Source organism: Poecile atricapillus, unplaced genomic scaffold (genome assembly GCF_030490865.1).
Source record: "Poecile atricapillus isolate bPoeAtr1 unplaced genomic scaffold, bPoeAtr1.hap1 scaffold_313, whole genome shotgun sequence".
NCBI lineage: Eukaryota > Metazoa > Chordata > Aves > Passeriformes > Paridae > Poecile > Poecile atricapillus.
The window spans coordinates 19,744-38,146 of NW_026709112.1; the positions used below are offsets into that span (position 1 = coordinate 19,744).

Below are 18,403 nucleotides of genomic sequence, written 5' to 3' on the forward strand. Positions count from 1 at the left end.
CCTGAGCATCCAGCCCCAGCTGGGGGAGGGAGGGGGAGGGGAAAAGAGTCCCGGGGATGCTGCCCCTCCCCCCCCTCCCCTCCCCCCCCCGATATTAAAATGATCCCCAGAGCCCCCCCGGCCCCGTCTGTTCGTGGGGGGCTGGGCCCCCTCCCCCCCCATCCCCTCCCCCCTTCCCCTCCCCCCCCCGGACAGGCAGAGGGGGGAGGGGGGAAGGATTGGGGGTGGGGATTTGCGGCTTTTTTGGGGGGTCCCGCTGGGATTTTGGGGGTCCCGGGCCCGCTCTGGGGGCCCCGCTGGTGTTTACCCCGCGGTTGCCATGGTGATGCGTCGCGCTCCGATGACGTACGAGGTGGCGACAGCCAATCAGCGTTGAGGGCGGGAACTGCGTCACTTTGGGCGCGCCGGGACGAGCGGATCTCTGCGCTGCCTGATCCGAGCGATACCCGGGGGGGGTTTGAGGGCTCTCGGGGCTCTCCGCGCGCTGTCGCGACACAGAAAATATCGCGACGCTCGCGGCGGGTGGGGTTCAGTCTCGTTCTATCGCGACAAAGTGGCGCGGGATCTCCCGGCGGCGTCGCGCTAGGCCGCGTTTCCATGGCGACAGGGGGCGTGGTTAAGGGGGCGTGGCCAGCGCGGCACGGCGGGTTCTGATTGGTTGGTGGGCGGGGCCCGCGGGGTTTCCCCGGCCGCCAGGGGGCGCCGCGCGCAGCGAGGGGCGCGCGCGGGAAATGGAGCTGAGAGGGGGGCCCGGTGAGGAGGGGGCGGCCTGAGGGGAAAATGGGGAATGAGAGGGGAAAATGGGGTCTGGGAGAGGGTCCTGAGGGGAAAATGGGGAATGAGAGGGGAAAATGCGGTCTGGGAGGGGAAAACGGGGTCTGAGAGGGGGATCCTGAGGGGAAAATGGGGTCTGGGAGGGGGGTCCTGAGGGGAAAGTGGGGAATGAGAGGGGAAAATGGGGTCTGGAAAGGGTCCTGAGGGGAAAATGGGGTCTGGGAGGGGGATTCTGAGGAGAAAGTGGGGTCTGAGAGGGGTCCTGAGGGGAAAATGGGGTCAGGGAGGGGAGTCCTGAGGGAAAAATGGGAAATGAGAGGGGAAAATGGGGTCTGGGAGGGGCCTCCTGAGGGAAAATTGAGGTCCCTGAGGGGAAAATGGGGTATAGGAGGGGGGTCCTGAGGGGAAAATGGGAACTCAGAGGGGTCCTGAGGGAAAAATGAGGTCCCTGAGGGGAAAACGGGGCCCCCCAGGAGGGGTCCTGAGGGTTGGGGGCGATACGAGAGGAAAATGGGGGTCCCCTGTTATGGGAGGGGTCGTGAGGGAGAGAGGGAGGGGGAGCGTGAGGGGAATTTGGGGTTGGGGGGGGGAATTTCGGGGGTCCCTGAGAGGAATTTGGGGTTGGGGGGGGAATTTCGGGGGTCCCTGAGGGGAATTTGGGGTTGGGAGGGGGAATTTCGGGGGTCCCTGAGGGGAATTTGGGGTTGGGGGGGGAATTTCGGGGGTCCCTGAGGGGAATTTGGGGTTGGGGGGGGGAATTTCGGGGGTCCCTGAGGGGAATTTGGGGTTGAGGGGGGAATTTCGGGGGTCCCTGAGGGGAATTTGGGTACCTGGGGACCCCGCGACCCCCAAATCCCCTCCCCAGATCCCGTCAGGAGAAGGAAAAAGCGCAAAAAGGACAAAAAACCGAAAGCACCCCCAAGGTGAGGGGGGGGTCAGCGGGGTCGTGACCCCCCCATGACCCTTACCCAGAATGGGGGGAGGGGGACACACGAGCGGAGCCCCCTTTTAGGGGCTGGGGGGGGGGGGGGACATTCCTGGCCTCCCCTCCCCCTCCTGGGCTATTTTTAGCCCCGCGGGGCCGGGGGGGGTGGGGAGGGGCTTGAGGTCATTTCTATTTTGGGGGGGTGATGGCCCAGAATGCCCCGCACCTGCCCCCCCCTCCCCCTCCCCAGCTCGGGGGGGCTTCCCAGCGCTCCCCTGGGAACATTCCCGGCTCTTCTGCCGCTCTGGGACCACCCTGGGACCCCTCCCCAGCATGGGAGAGACCCCCGAAGGGACCAGGTATGGGGGGGAGGGCAGAGAGACCCCCAAAGGGGTCGGATTTGGGGAGGGGGGAGAGAGGAGACCCCCAAAAGGGCCGGATTTGGGGAGGGGGGAGAGAGGAGACCCCCAAAGGGGCCGGATTTTGTGACAAGGGGGGACAAGACCCCCAAAGGGGCCGGATTTTGGGGAGGGGGGAGAGAGGAGACCCCCAAAGGGGCCGGATTTTGGGAGGGGGGAGAGAGAGGAGACCCCCGAAAGGATCAGATTTTGTGACAAGGGGGGACAAGACCCCCAAAGGAGCCTGAATTTGGGGAGGGGGAGTGAAGACCCCCAAAGGGATTGGATTTTGGGGAGAGGGGGGAGAGAGAGGAGACCCCCAAAAGCACCAGATTTTGTGACAAGGGTGGACAAAGACCCCCCAAAGGGACGGGAATTTGGGGAGGGGGCAGCACAGAGGGGGTTTGAGGACCTGGGGGGGGGTCCCATCTTTGCTGTCCCCTCCCTCAGGACCCCCACCCCCCCCGGACAGGTGCCCCCCGCCCCTCCCCCGGCGCTGCCCGAGGCTCTGCTGGGCTCGGACGAGGGCGAGCAGGAAGACCCCCGCGATTACTGCAAAGGTATTGGGGCAGGGGGTCTCTCCTTTATTTTGGGGGGGGTTCTGAGGGGGATCCCCAAACCCCAGAGTGACAATCCCACCCTCCCACGCCCCCTCCCCAGGGGGGTATTACCCGGTTCGCATCGGGGACCTTTTCCACGGGCGCTACCACGTGGTTCGCAAGCTGGGCTGGGGACATTTCTCCACCGTGTGGCTCTGCTGGGACCTGCGGTGAGCTCGGGGACACCCCCGGGGGGGCTTTGGGGGGGCTCCCCTGCAATTCCGAGTGGTGGGGAGGGGTCTCCCCTGCAATTCTGAGTGGTGGGGAGGGGTCTCCCCTGCAATTCCGAGTGGTGGGGAGGGGTCTCCCCTGCAATTCTGAGCGGTGGGGAGGGGTCTCCCCTGCAATTCTGAGTGCTGGGGAGGGGTCTCCCCTGCAATTCTGAGTGGTGGGGAGGGGTCTCCCCTGCAATTCTGAGCGGTTTTTTCGGGGCTGCTCCGAGCAGGAGGAAACGTTTCGTGGCGTTGAAGGTGGTGAAAAGCGCCCCCCAATACACCGAGACAGCCCTGGATGAGATCAAACTGCTGAAATGTGTGAGTGCACCCCCAAAAAAAACCAGCGGGGACCCCCAAATCCGCCCCCTGAACCCCCTCACGACCCCTCCCCAGGTGAGGGATTCAGACCCCAGCGACCCCAAGAGGGAGAACATCGTGCAGCTCATCGACGATTTCAGGATTTCGGGGGTCAACGGCGTCCGTATCCTTTTTTTGGGGGGGTGTACCCCGAGTTTCCCACCCCAGAAAGGAAAGGGGAGGGGTCTCAGGGGTCTGGGGGCGCTCCTTGACTCCCCCAGACGTTTGCATGGTGCTGGAGGTGCTGGGGCACCAACTGCTGCGCTGGATCATCAAATCCAACTACCAGGGGCTGCCCCTGCCCTGCGTCAAGAGCATCGTCAGGCAGGTGAGGAGGGGGCTGGGGACCCCCAAAATCCCCCGGGTTTGCTGCTCAGAGCCCCCCCAAATCACCCCAGATCACCCCCGGTTACCTGGGACCCCGAATGTGCTGCCCAGAGACCCCCAAATCCCCCCCAGCCCCACGGGAATTGGATGGAGGGGTTTGGTTCTAGGGAGGCTGAGATCCACGTGGGGACCCCAAATAGCCCCAAAATCACCCCCAGATCTTCATGGGGACCCCAAATCACCCCCAAATCCTCATGGGGAACCCAAATAGCCCCAAAATCACCCCAAATTCTCATGGGGAACCCAAATAGCCCCCAAGTCACCCCCAAATCTTCATGGGGAACCCAAACAGCCCCAAAATCACCCCCAAATCTTCACAGGGGCCCCAAATCACCCCCAAATCTTCATGGGGAACCCAAATAACCCCAAAATCACCCCCAAATTTTCATGGGGACCCCAAATAGCCTCAAAATCACCCCCAAATCTTCATGGGGACCCCAAATAGCCCCAAAATCACCCCCAAATCTTCATGGGGACCCTAAATAGCCCCAAAATCACCCCCAGATCTTCATGGGGACCCCAAATCACCCCCAAATCCTCATGGGGACCCCAAATAGCCCCAAAATCACCCCAAATTCTCATGGGGACCCCAAATAGCCTTAAAATCACCCCCAAATCCTCATAGGGAACCCCAAATCACCCCAAATTCTCATGGGGACCCCAAATAGCCCCAAAATCACCCCAAATTCTCATGGGGAACCCAAATAGCCCCAAAATCACCCCCAAATTCTCATGGGAACCCCAAATAAACTCCAGATCCTCATGAGAAACCCCAAACATCCCCCAAAATCCCCCAAATTCCCCGGTGGATCCCCCAAAATCCTCACATTTCCCCCTCCAACACCCCCAGACCCCCAAAATCCCTTCAGGGCTTCATTTTGGGGGGGGATTTTTACCTGCCCCACCTGCTCTGGGGTTTTTGGGGTGCCCCTGTCAGGTTTTGGGGTGCCCTGGCGGATTTGGGGTGCCCCATTTCAGGTGCTGGAGGGCCTGGATTACCTGCACACCAAGTGCAAGATCATCCACACCGACATCAAGCCCGAGAACGTCCTGCTCTGCGTCCAGGAGCCCTTCCTGAGGCACCTGGCGGCCGAGGCCGCGCGCTGGGCACGGGGGGACGGCCCCCCCCGCAGTGCAGGTACCCCAAAACCTGTCCCCAGGTGGGCAGGGAACCCCAAAACCTGTCCCCAGGTGGGCAGGGAGCCCCAAAACCTGTCCCCAGGTGGGCAGGGAGCCCCAAACCTGTCCCCAGGTGGGCAGGGAGCCCCAAAACCTGTCCCCAGGTGGGCAGGGAACCCCCAAACCTGTCCCCAGGTGTGCAGGGAACCCCAAAACCTGTCCCCAGGTGGGCAGGGAACCCCCAAATCCATCCCTAGGTGGGCAGGGAGCCCCAAAACCTGTCCTCAGGTGGGCAGGGATCACCCAAATCCATCCCCAGGTGGGCAGGGAACCCCAAACCTGTCCACAGGTGGGCAGGGATCACCAAAACCTGTCCCCAGGTGGGCAGGGAACCCCAAACCTGTCCCCAGGTGGGCAGGGAGCCCCCGAATCCATCCCCAGGTGGGCAGGGAGCCCCAAAACCTGTCCCCAGGTGGGCAGGGAACCCCAAAACCTGTCCCCAGGTGGGCAGGGAACCCCAAAACCTGTCCCCAGGTGGGCAGGGATCCCCCAAATCCATCCCCAGGTGGGCAGGGATCACCCAAACCTGTCCCCAGGTGGGCAGGGAGCCCCAAAACCTGTCCCCAGGTGTGCAGGGAGCCCCAAAACCTGTCCCCAGGTGGGCAGGGAACCCCAAAACCTGTCCCCAGGTGTGCAGGGAACCCCAAACCTGTCCTCAGGTGGGCAGGGAACCCCAAATCCATCCCCAGGTGGGCAGGGAACTCCAAAACCTGTCCCCAGGTGGGCAGGGAGCCCCCAAACCTGTCCCCAGGTGGGCAGGGAGCCCCCAAACCTGTCCCCAGGTGTGCAGGGAACCCCAAACCTGTCCTCAGGTGGGCAGGGAGCCCCAACACCTGTCCCCAGGTGGGCAGGGAACCCCAAAACCTGTCCCCAGGTGGGCAGGGAACCCCAAACCTGTCCCCAGGTGGGCAGGGATCACCCAAACCTGTCCCCAGGTGGGCAGGGAACCCCAAAACCTGTCCCCAGGTGGGCAGGGAACCCCAAAACCTGTCCCCAGGTGTGCAGGGAACCCCAAAACCTGTCCCCAGGTGGGCAGGGAACCCCAAACCTGTCCCCAGGTGGGCAGGGAGCCCCCAAACCTGTCCCCAGGTGTGCAGGGAACACCCAAACCTGTCCCCAGGTGGGCAGGGAACCCCAAAACCTGTCCCCAGGTGGGCAGGGAACCCCCAAACCTGTCCCCAGGTGGGCAGGGAACACCCAAACCTGTCCCCAGGTGGGCAGGGAACCCCAAAACCTGTCCCCAGGTGTGCAGGGAACCCCAAAACCTGTCCCCAGGTGGGCAGGGAACCCCAAACCTGTCCTCAGGTGGGCAGGGAGCCCCAACACCTGTCCCCAGGTGGGCAGGGAACACCCAAACCTGTCCCCAGGTGGGCAGGGAGCCCCAAAACCTGTCCCCAGGTGGGCAGGGAACCCCAAATCCATCCCCAGGTGGGCAGGGAACCCCCAGATCCATCCCCAGGTGGGCAGGGAACCCCAAAAGCTCCTCCAGGAGTGCAGGTACCCCTGGGTCCCCCAAAAGAACAGGTGACCCCTGAGCTGGGCTGGGCGGGGCCTGCGCTGACCCCGCCCCCCCCGGTCCTGTCTGTCCACAGTGAGCTCAGCACCGCAGGAGGAACCTGTGAGTGTTCTTGCACACCTGGGGGTGCACACCTGGGGGTGTGTGTGTGTGTGTGTGTGTGTACTCACCTGTGAGTGTTCTTGCACACCTGGGTGTGTGTGTGTGCACACCTGGGTGTGTGTGTGTGTGTGCTCACCTGTGAGTGTTCTTGCACACCTGGGTGTGCACACCTGGGGGTGTGTGTGTGTGTGTGTGTACTCACCTGTGAGTGTTCTTGCACACCTGTGTGTGTGTGTGTGTGTGTGTGTGTGCTCACCTGTGAGTGTTCTTGCACACCTGGGTGTGCTCACCTGGGGGTGTTCTTGCACACCTGGGGGGGTGTGTGTGTGTGTGTGTGCTCACCTGTGAGTGTTCTTGCACACCTGAGGGTGTGTGTGTGTGCGTGTGCTCTCCTGTGTGTGTTCACCTGTGAGTGTTCTTGCACACCTGTGTGTGCTCACTGTGTGTGTGTGCCCTCACACCTCACCTGTGTGTGTGTGCTCACCTGGGTGTGCTCACCTGTGTGTGTGCCCTCACACCTCACCTGTGTATGCGTGTGTGTGTGTGTGTTCACCTGTGTGTGTTTACCTGTGAGTGTCCTTGCACACCTGTGTGTGTGTGTGCGTGTGTGCTCACCTCTGTGTGTGTGTGTGCTTCCACACCTGTGTGTGCTCACCTGTGTGTGTGCGTGCTCACCTGTGAGTGTCCTTGCACACCTGTGTGTGCTCACCTGTGTGTGTGTGTGTCCTCACACCTCACCTGTGTGTGTGTGTGTGTGTGCCCTCACACCTGGGTGTACTCACCTGTGTGTGTGCACTCATCTGTTCTCACTCAGCTTTGTGCTCACCTGTGTGTGCTCACACCTGTCCTTGCTCGCCTGTGCATGCACTCACACCTGAGCACGCTCACCTGTGTACCTCAGCATGTTTTTGCACACCTGCCTGCCCTTTGCCCCGCCAGGACTCCCCAACATCAAATAAATTCCCCCAAAACGGCTGAAATCTCCCCAAAATCCCCCCAGGAGCGCCTCTTCCAGGGTTTCCCAATCTCTGGGATTTTTGGGAGTCCCCAAAATCTCTGAAATCTCCCCAAAGTCACCAAAATCTCCCCAAAATCTCCCCAAATCCCCTTCCCAGGAGCGCCTCTCCTGAGCTCCCCAATCTCAGGGATTTTTGGGACTCCCCAAAATCACCGAAATCACCCCAAAATCACCAAAATCTCCCCAAATCCATCCCAGGAGCGCCTCTCCTGAGCTCCCGAATCTCAGGGATTTTTGGGACTCCCCAAAATCACCGAAATCTCCCCAAAATCACTGAAATCTCCCCAAATCCGTTCCAGGAGCGCCTCTCCTGAGCTCCCCAATCCTGGGGATTTTTGGGACTCCCCAAAATCTCTGAAATCTCCCCAAAATCACCGAAATCTCCCCAAATCCGTTCCAGGAGCGCCTCTCCCGAGCTCCCCAATCCTGGGGATTTTTGGGACTCCCCAAAATCACCGAAATCTCCCCAAATCCGTTCCAGGAGCGCCTCTCCTGAGCTCCCCAATCCTGGGGATTTTTGGGACTCCCCAAAATCACCGAAATCTCCCCAAATCCGTTCCAGGAGCGCCTCTCCCGGGCCCAGCGGCGCCGGCGCCGGCGGCGGCAGCGGCGACAGCGGCTGCTCCTGAGCCAGAGACTGCGGGACCTGGAGCAGCTCGGGGACAGCGAGGGGACACCGGGGACAGCGAGGGGACAGCGAGGGGACACCCCGGGGACAGCCAGTGACATCGGTATGGACAGGGGGGACATTGGGGGGACACTGGGGACACCCTGGGGACACCTCGGGGACACCGGGGACAGCGAGGGGACAGCGAGGGGACACCCCGGGGACGGCCAGTGACATCGGTATAGACAGGGGGGACACTGGGGACACCTTGGGAACACCTCAGGGACACCAGGGACAGCGAGGGGATACCCCGGGGACAGGCAGTGACATCGGTATGGACAGGGGGGGACACTGGGGACACCTTGGGGACACTCCAGGGGCATTGGGGACACCCTGGGGACAGGCAGTGACCTCGGTATGGACAGGGGGGACACCGGGGGGGACATTGGGGACACCCCAGGGACATTGGGAACACCCCAGGGACATTGGGGACACCGGGGGGGACACTGGGGACACCGGGGGGAACATTGGGGACACCCCAGGGACATTGAGGGGTCCTGGGGGGACACTGGGGACATCCTGGGGACACCTTGGGTACATTGGGGACACTTTGGGGACACTGGGGACACCCCAGGGACACTCTGGGGTCCTCAGGGGACACTGGGGACACCGTGGGGACACCTTGGGTACATTGGGGACACTGAAGGGACACCCTGGGGACACCTTGGGGACACCTCGGGGACAGGCAGTGACCCCAGGAAGGGCGGGGGGGACACCAGGGGGTCCTGGGGACCCCAAACATCCCCCAAATCCCCCCCCAGATCCTGATGGGACACGGGAAGGGACATTGGGGGGACACTGGGGACACCCAGAGACCCCAGGGTGGGGTTTGGGGGGACACTGGGGGGTCCTGGGGACACCCAGAGACCCCAGGGTGGGGTTTGGGGGGACACTGGGGGGTCCTGGGGACACCCAGAGACCCCAGGGTGGGGTTTGGGGGGACATTGGGGGGACACTGGGGACACCCAGAGACCCCAGGGTGGGGTTTGGGGGGACACTGGGGACACTGGGGACACCCAGAGACCCCAGGGTGGGGTTTGGGGGGACACTGGGGGGTCCTGGGGACACCCAGAGACCCCAGGGTGGGGTTTGGGGGGACATTGGGGGACACTGGGGACACCCAGAGACCCCAGGGTGGGGTTTGGGGGGACACTGGGGGGTCCCGAGCACCCTGGGGAGGGGGAGAGAGGGGACCTGGGGGTCCCCAGGGTGGGTTTGGTGTCCCCAGGGTGGATTTGGGGTCCCCAAGGTGGGGCTGGGGTCCCCAGGGTGGATTTGAGGTCCCCAGGGTGGGTTTGGGGTCCCCAAGGTGGGGCTGGGGTCCCCAGGATGGGTTCGGTGTCCCCAGGATGGGTTTGGGGTCCCCAGGATGGGTTTGGGGTCCCCAGGATGGGTTCGGTGTCCCCAGGGTGGGTTTGGGGTCCCCAGGGTGGGTTTGGGACCCCCCAAGAACGATTTGAGGGGCTCTGGGGATAATTTTGGTGTCCCCAGGGTGGATTTGGTGTCCCCAAGGTGGGGCTGGGGTCCCCAGGGTGGGTTTGGGGTCCCCAGGATGGGTTTGGGGTCCCCAGGGTGGGTTCGGTGTCCCCAGGGTGGATTTGGGGTCCCCAGGGTGGGTTTGGTGTCCCCAGGGTGGGTTTGGGGTCCCCAGGGTGGGTTTGGGACCCCCCAAGAACGATTTGAGGGGCTCTGGGGATAATTTTGGGGTCCCTGGTTTTGTTTCTGGGGTGACCCCATGAGGATTTTTGGGGGGGGGGGGTGGTTAAGGAGCACCTGGGAGTTTTTGGGGTGAATTTGGGGGGGGGTCTCAGGGTCTCTTTCCTCTTGCAGAAGCCCCCCAGGACCCCCCGGAGGAATTTGGGGGGAGCCCCCCGAGCGGGGCCTCGTCCTCGGGGGTGCACACGCTGCCGGCGGGGGGCTCCAGCGATGGATTCTCGGGGGGCTCCTGCGCCTCCAGGGGGGGCTCGGGACCCCCCCGGCGCCCCCCCAGCCCCAGCTCGGCCTCGGACTCCCTGTTCACCCCCACCTCCAGCTCCCTCATTTCGGGGGGCTCCGAGGGGCTCCCCAACACCCTCGGTCAGTGGGGGAGGGGCTTAGGGTGGGGGAGGGGAGGGGTTGGGGTTTGGGGAGGGGTCTGGGGGGGCAGTTTGGGGTTTGGGGAGGAGTCTGGGGGGGCAGTTTGGGGTCTGGGGGGCAGTTTGGGGTTTGGGGAGGAGTCTGGGGGGGCAATTTGGGGTCTGGGGGGGCAGTTTGGGGTCTGGGGGGGCAGTTTGGAGTGGATTTGAGAGGCATTTGGGGTTTGGGGAGGGGTCTGGAGGGGCAATTTGGGGTCTGGAGGGGCAGTTTGGGGTCTGGAGGGGCAATTTGGGGTCTGGAGGGGCAGTTTGGGGTCTGGAGGGGCAATTTGGGGTCTGGAGGGGCAGTTCGGGGTTTGAGGTGGATTTGGGGAGGGGTCTGGGGGGGCAGTTTGGGGTCTGGGGGGGCAGTTTGGGGTCCGGGGGGGTAATTTGGGGTCTGGGGGGCAGTTTGGGGTCTGGGGAGCAGTTTGGGGTCTGGGGGGGCAGTTTGGGGTCCGGAGGGGTAATTTGGGGTCTGGGGGGGCAGTTTGGGGTCTGGGGGGGCAGTTTGGGGTCCGGAGGGGTAATTTGGGGTCTGGGGGGGCAGTTTGGGGTCTGGGGGGGCAGTTTGGGGTCCGGAGGGGTAATTGGGGGTCCGGGGGGGTAATTTGGGGTCTGGGGGGGCAGTTTGGGGTCCGGGGGGGTAATTTGGGGTCTGGGGGGGGCAGTTTGGGGTCTGGGGGGGGCAGTTTGGGGTCTGGGGGGGGCAGTTTGGGGTGGATTTGAGTGGCATTTGGGGTTTGGGGAGGGGTCTGGGGGGGGTAATTTGGGGTCTGGAGGGGCAGTTTGGGGTTTGAGGTGGGATTTGGGGAGGGGTCTGGGGGAGCAGTTTGGGGTCTGGGGGGGGCAGTTTGGGGTCTGGGGGGGCAGTTGTGGGGTCCAGGGGGGTATTTGGGGTCTGGGGGGGCAGTTTGGGGTCTGGGGGGGCAGTTTGGGGGTCCGGGGGGGTAATTTGGGGGTCTGGGGGGAGCAGTTTGGGGTTTGGGGGGGGCAGGTTGGGGTCTGGGGGGGGCAGTTTGGGGTTTGGGGGGGCAGTTTGGGGTCTGGGGGGGGCAGTTTGGGGTCTGTGGGGACTGTTTGGGGTCTGGGGGGGCAGTTTGGGGTCTGGGGGGGCAGTTTGGGGTCCGGGGTGGATTTGGGGAGGGGTCTTGGGGTGTCTGGATGGGGGAAATTGGGAGATTTTGGGTTTGGGGTGGGGAGGATCTGGAAGAACAGAATTTGGGGGGGTCCTGTGGGGGGTAGGGGGGGTGTGGGGCGGGTCTGGGGTCCCCAGGGGTCCCCCCCAAAGCTCCCATTGCCCTCTGGCAGGGGAGGGGGCGCTCCCGGGGGGGCAGGAGAACCCCCTGGACCCCCGAGCTGCCCCACGGCTGCGGATCAAGATCGCTGACCTGGGCAACGGCTGCTGGGTGGTGAGACTGGGGGAACTGGGGGGGACTGGGGGAACTGGGATGGACTGGAGGGGATTGGGGGGAACTGGGAGGGGACTGGAAGGAACTGGGGGGAACTGGGATGGACTGGGGGGAACTGGGAGGGACTGGGAGGGATTGGGGGGAACTGGGAGGGGACTGGGAGGAACTGGGAGGGACTGGAAGGGGACTGGGAGGGGACTGGAAGGGACTGGGAGGGTTGGAGGGTCTGGGGGTAATTGAGGGAGTTTGGGGGGGTTTATGGGATTGTGAGGGTTTGAGGGTCTGGGGGGATTTTGGGGGGGGGGTTTATGGAGGTCTGGGGTCTGTGTGTGGGTCTGGGGGCACTCTGTGGGTCTGGGGTCTCCGTGTGGGTCTGGGGTCTCTGTGTGGGTCTGGGGGTGTTCCCGTGGGTCTGGGGGCACTCTGTGGGTCTGGGGTCTCCGTGTGGGTCTGGGGGTATTCCCATGGGTCTGGGGTCTCTGTGTGGGTCTGGGGTCTGTGTGTGGGTCTGGGGGCACTCTGTGGGTCTGGGGTCTCTGTGTGGGTCTGGGGTCTCCATGTGGGTCTGGGGTCTCTGTGTGGGTCTGGGGTCTGTGTGTGGGTCTGGGGGTGTTCCCGTGGGTCTGGGGGCACTCTCTGGGTCTGGGGGTGTTCCCGTGGGTCTGGGGGGTGACCCCCCCGTGCCCCCCAGCACAAACACTTCACCGAGGACATCCAGACCCGTCAGTACCGAGCCCTGGAGGTGCTGCTGGGGGCGGGGTACGGCCCCCCCGCCGACATCTGGAGCACGGCCTGCATGGTGGGGAGGGGGCTTCAGTGGGGAGGGGGCTTCAATGGGGAGGGGGCTGCATGGTGGGGAGGGGTCCTGCATGGTGGGGGGGGGGGGGGGGGGGGGGGGGGGGGGGGGGGGGGGGGGGGGGGGGGGGGGGGGGGGGGGGGGGGGGGGGGGGGGGGGGGGGGGGGGGGGGGGGGGGGGGGGGGGGGGGGGGGGGGGGGCTGGGGGGGGGGGGGGGGGGGAGGGGGGGGGGGGGGGGGGGGGGGGGGGGGGGGGGGGGGGGGGGGGGGGGGGGGGGGGGGGGGGGGGGGGGGGGGCTGGGGGGGGTCAGTGGGGAGGGGGCTTCAGTGGGGAGGGGTCTGCATGGTGGGGAGGGGGCTTCAATGAGGGTCCTGCATGGTGGGGAGGGGGCTTCATGGGGAGGGGGCTTCAATGAGGGTCCTGCATGGTGGGGAGGGGTCCTGCATGGTGGGGAGGGGGCTTCAATGAGGGTCCTGCATGGTGGGGAGGGGGCTGCAGTGGGGAGGGGGCTGCAGTGGGGAGGGGGCTTCAGTGGGGAGGGGTCTGCATGGTGGGGAGGGGTCTGCATGGTGGGGGAGGGGGCTTCAGTGGGGAGGGGGCTTCAATGAGGGTCCTGCATGGTGGGGAGGGGTCCTGCATGGTGGGGAGGGGGCTGCATGGTGGGGAGGGGGCTTCAGTGGGGAGGGGTCTGCATGGTGGGGAGGGGTCCTGCATGGTGGGGAGGGGGCTTCATGGGGAGGGGGCTGCATGGTGGGGAGGGGGCTGCAGTGGGGAGGGGTCTGCATGGTGGGGAGGGGGCTTCAATGGGGGAGGGGGCTTCAGTGGGGAGGGGGCTGCATGGTGGGGAGGGGCCTTCAGTGGGGGGGTCCTGAATTAGGGAGGGGTCTTCAATAGGGGGGGTCCCCAATGGGGGTGGGGGCTCCTGAGTGGGAGGTCCCAAATGGGGAGGGGGTGTCCCATGGAGCCACACGGGGGGGGATTTGCTGTGGACCCCCCCCCTGAAGACCCCTCCCCAATTCCCGCAGGCGTTCGAGCTGGCCACGGGCGATTACCTGTTCGAGCCTCACTCGGGGGAGGAGTACAGCCGTGACGAGGGTGGGTGGGGCCTGGGTGGGCGGGGCCTGGGTGGGTGTAACCTGGGTGGGCATAGTCTGGGTGGGCGTGGCCTGGGTGGGCGTGGCTTCCCTTAAATTATGCAAATGAGCATGGCCTGGGTGGGCATGGCCTCCCTTAAATTATGCAAATGGGCATGGCCTGGATGGGCGTGGCTTCCCTTAAATTATGCAAATGGGCATGGCCTGGGTGGGCATGGCCTCCCTTAAATTATGCAAATGGGCATGGCCTGGATGGGCGTGGCTTCCCTTAATTATGCAAATGAGCATGGCATGGGTGGGCGTGGCCTCCCTTAAATTATGCAAATGGGCGTGGCCTCTGTGGGTGGGACCCCGTCAACAAGGCTGCAAAGGGGGCGTGGCCTCGGGGTGGTCTCAGGGTGGTCTGGGGTGGTCTCAGGGTGGTCTCAGGGTGGTCTGGGGTGGTCTGGGGAGATCTGGGGTGGTCTGGGGTGGTCTCAGGGTGGTCTCAGGGTGGTCTCAGGGTGGTCTGGGGGGCCTCGGGGTGGTCTCAGGGTGGTCTGGGGTGGTCTCAGGGTGGTCTCGGGGTGGCCTGGGGTGGTCTCAGGGTGGTCTCAGGGTGGTCTGGGGTGGTCTCAGGGGTGGTCTCAGGGTGGTCTGGGGGTGGCCTCGGGGGGGTCTCGGGTGGTCTCGGGGTGGTCTGGGGTGGCCTCGGGGTGGTCTCAGGGTGGTCTGGGGTGGCCTCAGGGTGGTCTCAGGGTGGCCTCAGGGTGGTCTGGGGTGGCCTCAGGGTGGTCTCAGGGTGGTCTGGGGTGGTCTCAGGGTGGTCTGGGGTGGTCTCAGGGTGGTCTCAGTTTGGTCTGGGGAGGTCTGGGGTGGTCTCAGGGTGGTCTGGGGTGGTCTCAGGGTGTGGTCTCAGGGTGGGCGTGGCTTTAAGGGGGTGGGTGTGGCTGAAGTGGGCGTGTCCCGCCATGCCCCGCCCCCTCACAGACCACATTGCCCACGTGATCGAGCTGCTGGGGGAGATTCCCCGGCACGTGGCGCTGGGCGGCCGCTACTCCCGGGAATTCTTCAACCGGAGAGGTGAGGGTGGGGCCGGGGGCAAGCGGTGGGTGTGGTCATGGGGGCGGGGTTATGTAAATGAGGGGGCCACGCCCACAGAGGGTGTGGTCACATGAAAGGGGGCGTGACTCAAGCACTGAGGAACATGAAATGGGTCCCATGGCCCCACCCATGAGGGGAGGGGCCTGTCCTGACCACACCCATGGGTGGTGTCACGTGATTGGGGCGTGGCCTGACCACACCCATTGGGGGCGGTGTCACGTGATTGGGGTGTGGCCTGATCACACCCATGGGTGGTGTCACGTGATTGGGGTGTGGCCTGACCACACCCATGGGTGGTGTCACGTGATTGGGGTGTGGCCTGACCACACCCATTGGGGGTGGTGTCACGTGATTGGGGCAGGGCCTGACCACACCCATGGGTGGTGTCACGTGATTGGGGCGTGGCCTGACCACACCCATGGGTGGTGTCACGTGATTGGGGCATGGCCTGACCACACCCATGGGGGCGGGGCTACACCTCAATTTGGGTGTGTCACATGACCAAGGAAGGGGCGTGTCCTGACCACACCCACAAAGGGGGCGTGGCCGCGCCTTTGGGTCCTGACCCCGCCCCTTTTCCAGGTGAGCTGCGGCACATCCGGCACCTGCGGCCCTGGGGGCTGCGGGCGGTGCTGCAGGAGAAATACGAGTGGCCGCGGGGGCCGGCGGCCGCCTTCGCCCGATTCCTGCGGCCAATGCTGGCCTTCGAGCCCGGCCGCAGAGCCACGGCCCAGCAGTGCCTGCAGCACCCCTGGCTCCGCCCCTGACACGCCCAGAGCCACGCCCACAGACACGATAAACCACGGCCATGATGTTTGTTGGGGTCCTGGAAGGGTTTTTGGGGTTCTCTGGGGGTTTTTTTGGTGTGATCCAAATGGCCACGGCCCAGCAGTGCCTGCAGCACCCCTGGCTCCGCCCCTGACACACCCACGGACACGCCCACTTCCACGATAAACCACGGCCACGACGTTTGTTGGGGTCCTGGAAGGGTTTTTGGGGTTCTCTGGGGGTTTTTGGGGGTCCTGGAGGGTTTTTTGGGGTGATCTAAATGGCCACGGCCCAGCAGTGCCTGCAGCACCCCTGGCTCCACCCCTGACACGCCCAGAGCCACGCCCAGACCCAGGATAAACCACGGCCACGACGTTTGTTGGGGTCCTGGAAGAGTTTTTGGGGTTCTCTGGGGGTTTTTGGGGTTCTCTGGGGGTTTTTGGGGTGATCCAAATGGCCACGGCCCAGCAGTGGCTGCAGCACCCCTGGCTCCGCCCCTGACACGCCCAGAGCCACGCCCAGAGCCAGGATAAACCACAGGCCTCAGCGTTTGTTGGGGTCCTGGAAGGGTTTTTGAGGTTCTCTGGGGGGTTTTTGGGGTCCTTTGGGGGTTTTTTGGGGTGATCCAAATGGCCACGGCCCAGCAGTGCCTGCAGCACCCCTGGCTCCGCCCCTGACACACCCAGAGCCACACCCAGAGCCGCAATAAACCACGGCCATGACGCAGCGCTTGGGGGGGGAGGTTTTGGGGTCCTTTGGGGGTTTTTGGGGTCCTTTGTAGGGTTTGGGGTGGTCCAAATGGCCGTGGACTGCAACACCCCTGGCTCCGCCCCTAGACACGCCCCTAACCCCACCCACCTCCACAATAAACCACGGCACGGCGCTCCTGGTGGTCCTGGGGTGTTTATTTGGGGTCCTGTGAGGGTTTGGGGTGGTCCTGGAGAGGTTTGGGTGGTCCTGGGGTGTTTTTTGGGGTCCTGGGGGGAATTGGGGTGGTCCTGGGGGGGCTCTGGGGTCCTGTGAGGGTTTGTGGTGGTCCTGGGGTGTTTTTTGGGGTCCTGTGAGGGTTTGTGGTGGTCCTGGGGTGTTTTTTGGGGTCCTGTGAGGGTTTGTGGTGGTCCTGGGGTGTTTTTTTAGGTCCTTTGAGGGTTTGGATGGTTCTGGGGTGTTTTTTGGGGTCCCTGGAGTGTTCTGTGTGGTCCTGTGAGGTCCCAGAGGTGTTTTGGGGTGCTGGGGGTGGTTTGGGGGTCCCAGGGGTGTTGGCTGTGTGGTCCTGAGGGGTCCTGGGGTGTCCCAGAGGTGTTTTGGGGTCCCGGGAACTCTTTGTGTGTGGTCCTGGGGGTGTTGTTGTGGTCCTGGGGGTGTTTTTGGGGGTCCTGGGGGTGTTCTTGGGGTCCTGGGGGTGTTTTTGTGGTCCTGGGGGGGTTTTGGGGGGTCCTGGGGGTGTTCTTGGGGTCCTGGGGGTGTTTTGTGGTCCTGGGGGTGTTTTTGTGGTCCTGGGGGTGTTTTGGGGGGTCCTGGGGGTGTTTTTGGGGGTCCTGGGGGTGTTTTTTGTGTGATCCTGGGGAATCCCGGTGGTGTTTTGGGGGTCCTGATGTGTGTTGGGGTCCCTTGGTGCTCATCGTGGTCCTGGGGGTGCTTTTGGGGGGTCCCTGCGGTGCCGGGTGTGAGGTCCAGGGGGGGTTTGGGGTCCTGGGGGTCTCCTGGAGGTTCTGGGGGGGTCCCGGGGGGGTCCCAGGGGGGGTCCCGGGGGTCTCAGGAGCGGGGCAGGTGGGAGATGATGCTCTGAACCGCTCCCGACGTCGTGCCCTGGCCGCCGATGTCGGGCGTGTGCGTCTGCGGCGGGCGGGGCCACGTCAGGGCCACGCCCACCGGGTCTGGGGCCACGCCCACTGGGTGGGTGGGGGCGGGGCTCGTGGCCACGCCCCTCGGGTGGGGTGGGGTGGGGGCGGGGCTTACCCGGGGGTCGTCCAGCGAGGCCAGCACGGCCTGGCGGATGGTGGAGGCGTGGCCATGGAGCCTGGGTGGGGGCGGGGCAGGAATCGGGCCACGCCCACATCAGTGACCACGCCCAATGTCTGGAGAGAAGCCCCTCCCCCCCCGCCTGAGCCCCTGCCCCCCACACCTGCCCCAGGCCCCCGCCCCCAAACCCCACCCCTCCCAGGGGTCCCGCCCAGCTGGGCCACGCCCCTCTCTAAGCCCCGCCCCTTTTGGGGGGGACCCCAACCCCTCCCTGAGCCCTCCAGGTGTTCCCAGATCCCCTCCAGGTGTTACCAATCCCCTCCAGATGTTCCCAAACCTCTCCAGATGTGTCCCAGATCCCCTCCAGATGTTCCCAAATCCCCTCCAGATGTTCCCAATCCCCTCCAGATGTTCCCAATCCCCTCCAGATGTTCCCAGATCCCCTCCAGATGTTCACAAACCCCTCCAGATGTTCCCAATCCCCTCCAGATGTTCCCCAATCCCCTCCAGATGTTCCAAATCCCCTCCAGATGTTCCCAATCCCCTCCAGATGTTCCCATACCCCTCCAGATGTCCCCATCCCCCAGCTGTTCCCAGATCCCCTCCAGATGTTCCCAATCCCCCCCAGCTGTTCCCAGATCCCCTCCAGATGTTCCCAATCCCCTCCAGATGTTCCCAATCCCCCCCAGATGTTCCCATCCCCTCTAGATGTTCCTAAACCTTTCCAGATGTTCCCAATCCCCTCCAGATGTTCCCAAATCCCCTCCAGATGTTCCCAATCCCCTCCAGATGTTCCCAATCCTCTCCAGATGTTCCCAATCCCCTCCAGATGTTCCCAATCCCCCAGATGTTCCCAATCCTCTCCAGATGTTCCCAATCCCCCCCAGATGTTGCCCCGCCCCCCCAGCTGTGGCCCCGCCCACCTGAGGTGATCCAGCATCATGCAGGCCGCCAGCAGCGCCGCCGTGGGGTTGGCGATGTTGCGGTTGGCGATGCTTTTACCGGTGTTCCGCGTGGCCTGCGACGGCCCCAGTGCT

General features: G+C 64.4%; 2 protein-coding genes across 4 annotated transcripts; one reads left to right on the forward strand and one right to left on the reverse strand.

Annotated features, from left to right (window-relative positions):
• Positions 1–716: 716 nt before the first annotated feature.
• Positions 717–16,289, forward strand: LOC131574426 (SRSF protein kinase 3-like). Of its 3 annotated transcripts, none has more exons than XM_058828894.1 (16): positions 717–753; positions 1,640–1,697; positions 2,548–2,657; positions 2,758–2,866; positions 3,142–3,229; positions 3,305–3,392; positions 3,490–3,596; positions 4,634–4,793; positions 6,427–6,452; positions 8,033–8,201; positions 9,968–10,213; positions 11,563–11,663; positions 12,355–12,462; positions 13,485–13,554; positions 14,523–14,615; positions 15,219–16,289. In XM_058828894.1, the coding sequence occupies exons 1-16, from the start codon at positions 732–734 to the stop codon at positions 15,401–15,403; spliced, it is 1,740 nt and encodes a 579-aa protein (XP_058684877.1). In that variant the 5' UTR covers positions 717–731; the 3' UTR covers positions 15,404–16,289. The 3 variants fall into 3 exon arrangements, 2 of the variants coding, with proteins under 2 accessions (XP_058684877.1, XP_058684876.1); XR_009276501.1 differs by lacking the exons at positions 717–753; positions 1,640–1,697 and adding exons at positions 1,900–2,058; positions 8,385–8,409 and having other exon boundaries at positions 2,570–2,657; positions 8,033–8,187; positions 15,219–15,358; XM_058828893.1 differs by lacking the exons at positions 717–753; positions 1,640–1,697 and adding an exon at positions 1,900–2,058 and having other exon boundaries at positions 2,570–2,657.
• A 19-nt stretch (positions 16,290–16,308) lies between these two features.
• On the reverse strand, positions 16,309–18,403 carry LOC131574424 (mucin-2-like). The gene is made up of 4 exons (XM_058828891.1): positions 18,290–18,403; positions 17,364–17,424; positions 16,565–17,240; positions 16,309–16,524 (listed from the first exon to the last, which is right to left on the reverse strand). Exons 2-4 carry the CDS (start codon positions 17,417–17,419, stop codon positions 16,309–16,311), a joined length of 948 nt encoding a protein of 315 aa, XP_058684874.1. The 5' UTR covers positions 17,420–17,424; positions 18,290–18,403.

Bases quoted from the DNA above. Each gene is read 5' to 3' on its own strand.
- LOC131574426 (XM_058828893.1), top strand. From the start codon at position 1,915: ATGCCCCGCACCTGCCCCCCCCTCCCCCTCCCCAGCTCGGGGGGGCTT. The intron at 2,059-2,569 runs GTATGGGGGGGA...CCCCCCGGACAG, and splicing joins GAGACCCCCGAAGGGACCAG to GTGCCCCCCGCCCCTCCCCC. The intron at 11,664-12,354 runs GTGAGACTGGGG...CGTGCCCCCCAG, and splicing joins TGGGCAACGGCTGCTGGGTG to CACAAACACTTCACCGAGGA.
- LOC131574424 (XM_058828891.1), bottom strand. From the start codon at position 17,419: ATGGCCACGCCTCCACCATCCGCCAGGCCGTGCTGGCCTCGCTGGACG. The intron at 17,241-17,363 runs GTAAGCCCCGCC...CGCCCGCCGCAG, and splicing joins CCTCGCTGGACGACCCCCGG to ACGCACACGCCCGACATCGG. The intron at 16,525-16,564 runs AACCATCCAAAC...AAAACACCCCAG, and splicing joins GACCCCAAAAAACACCCCAG to GACCACCACAAACCCTCACA.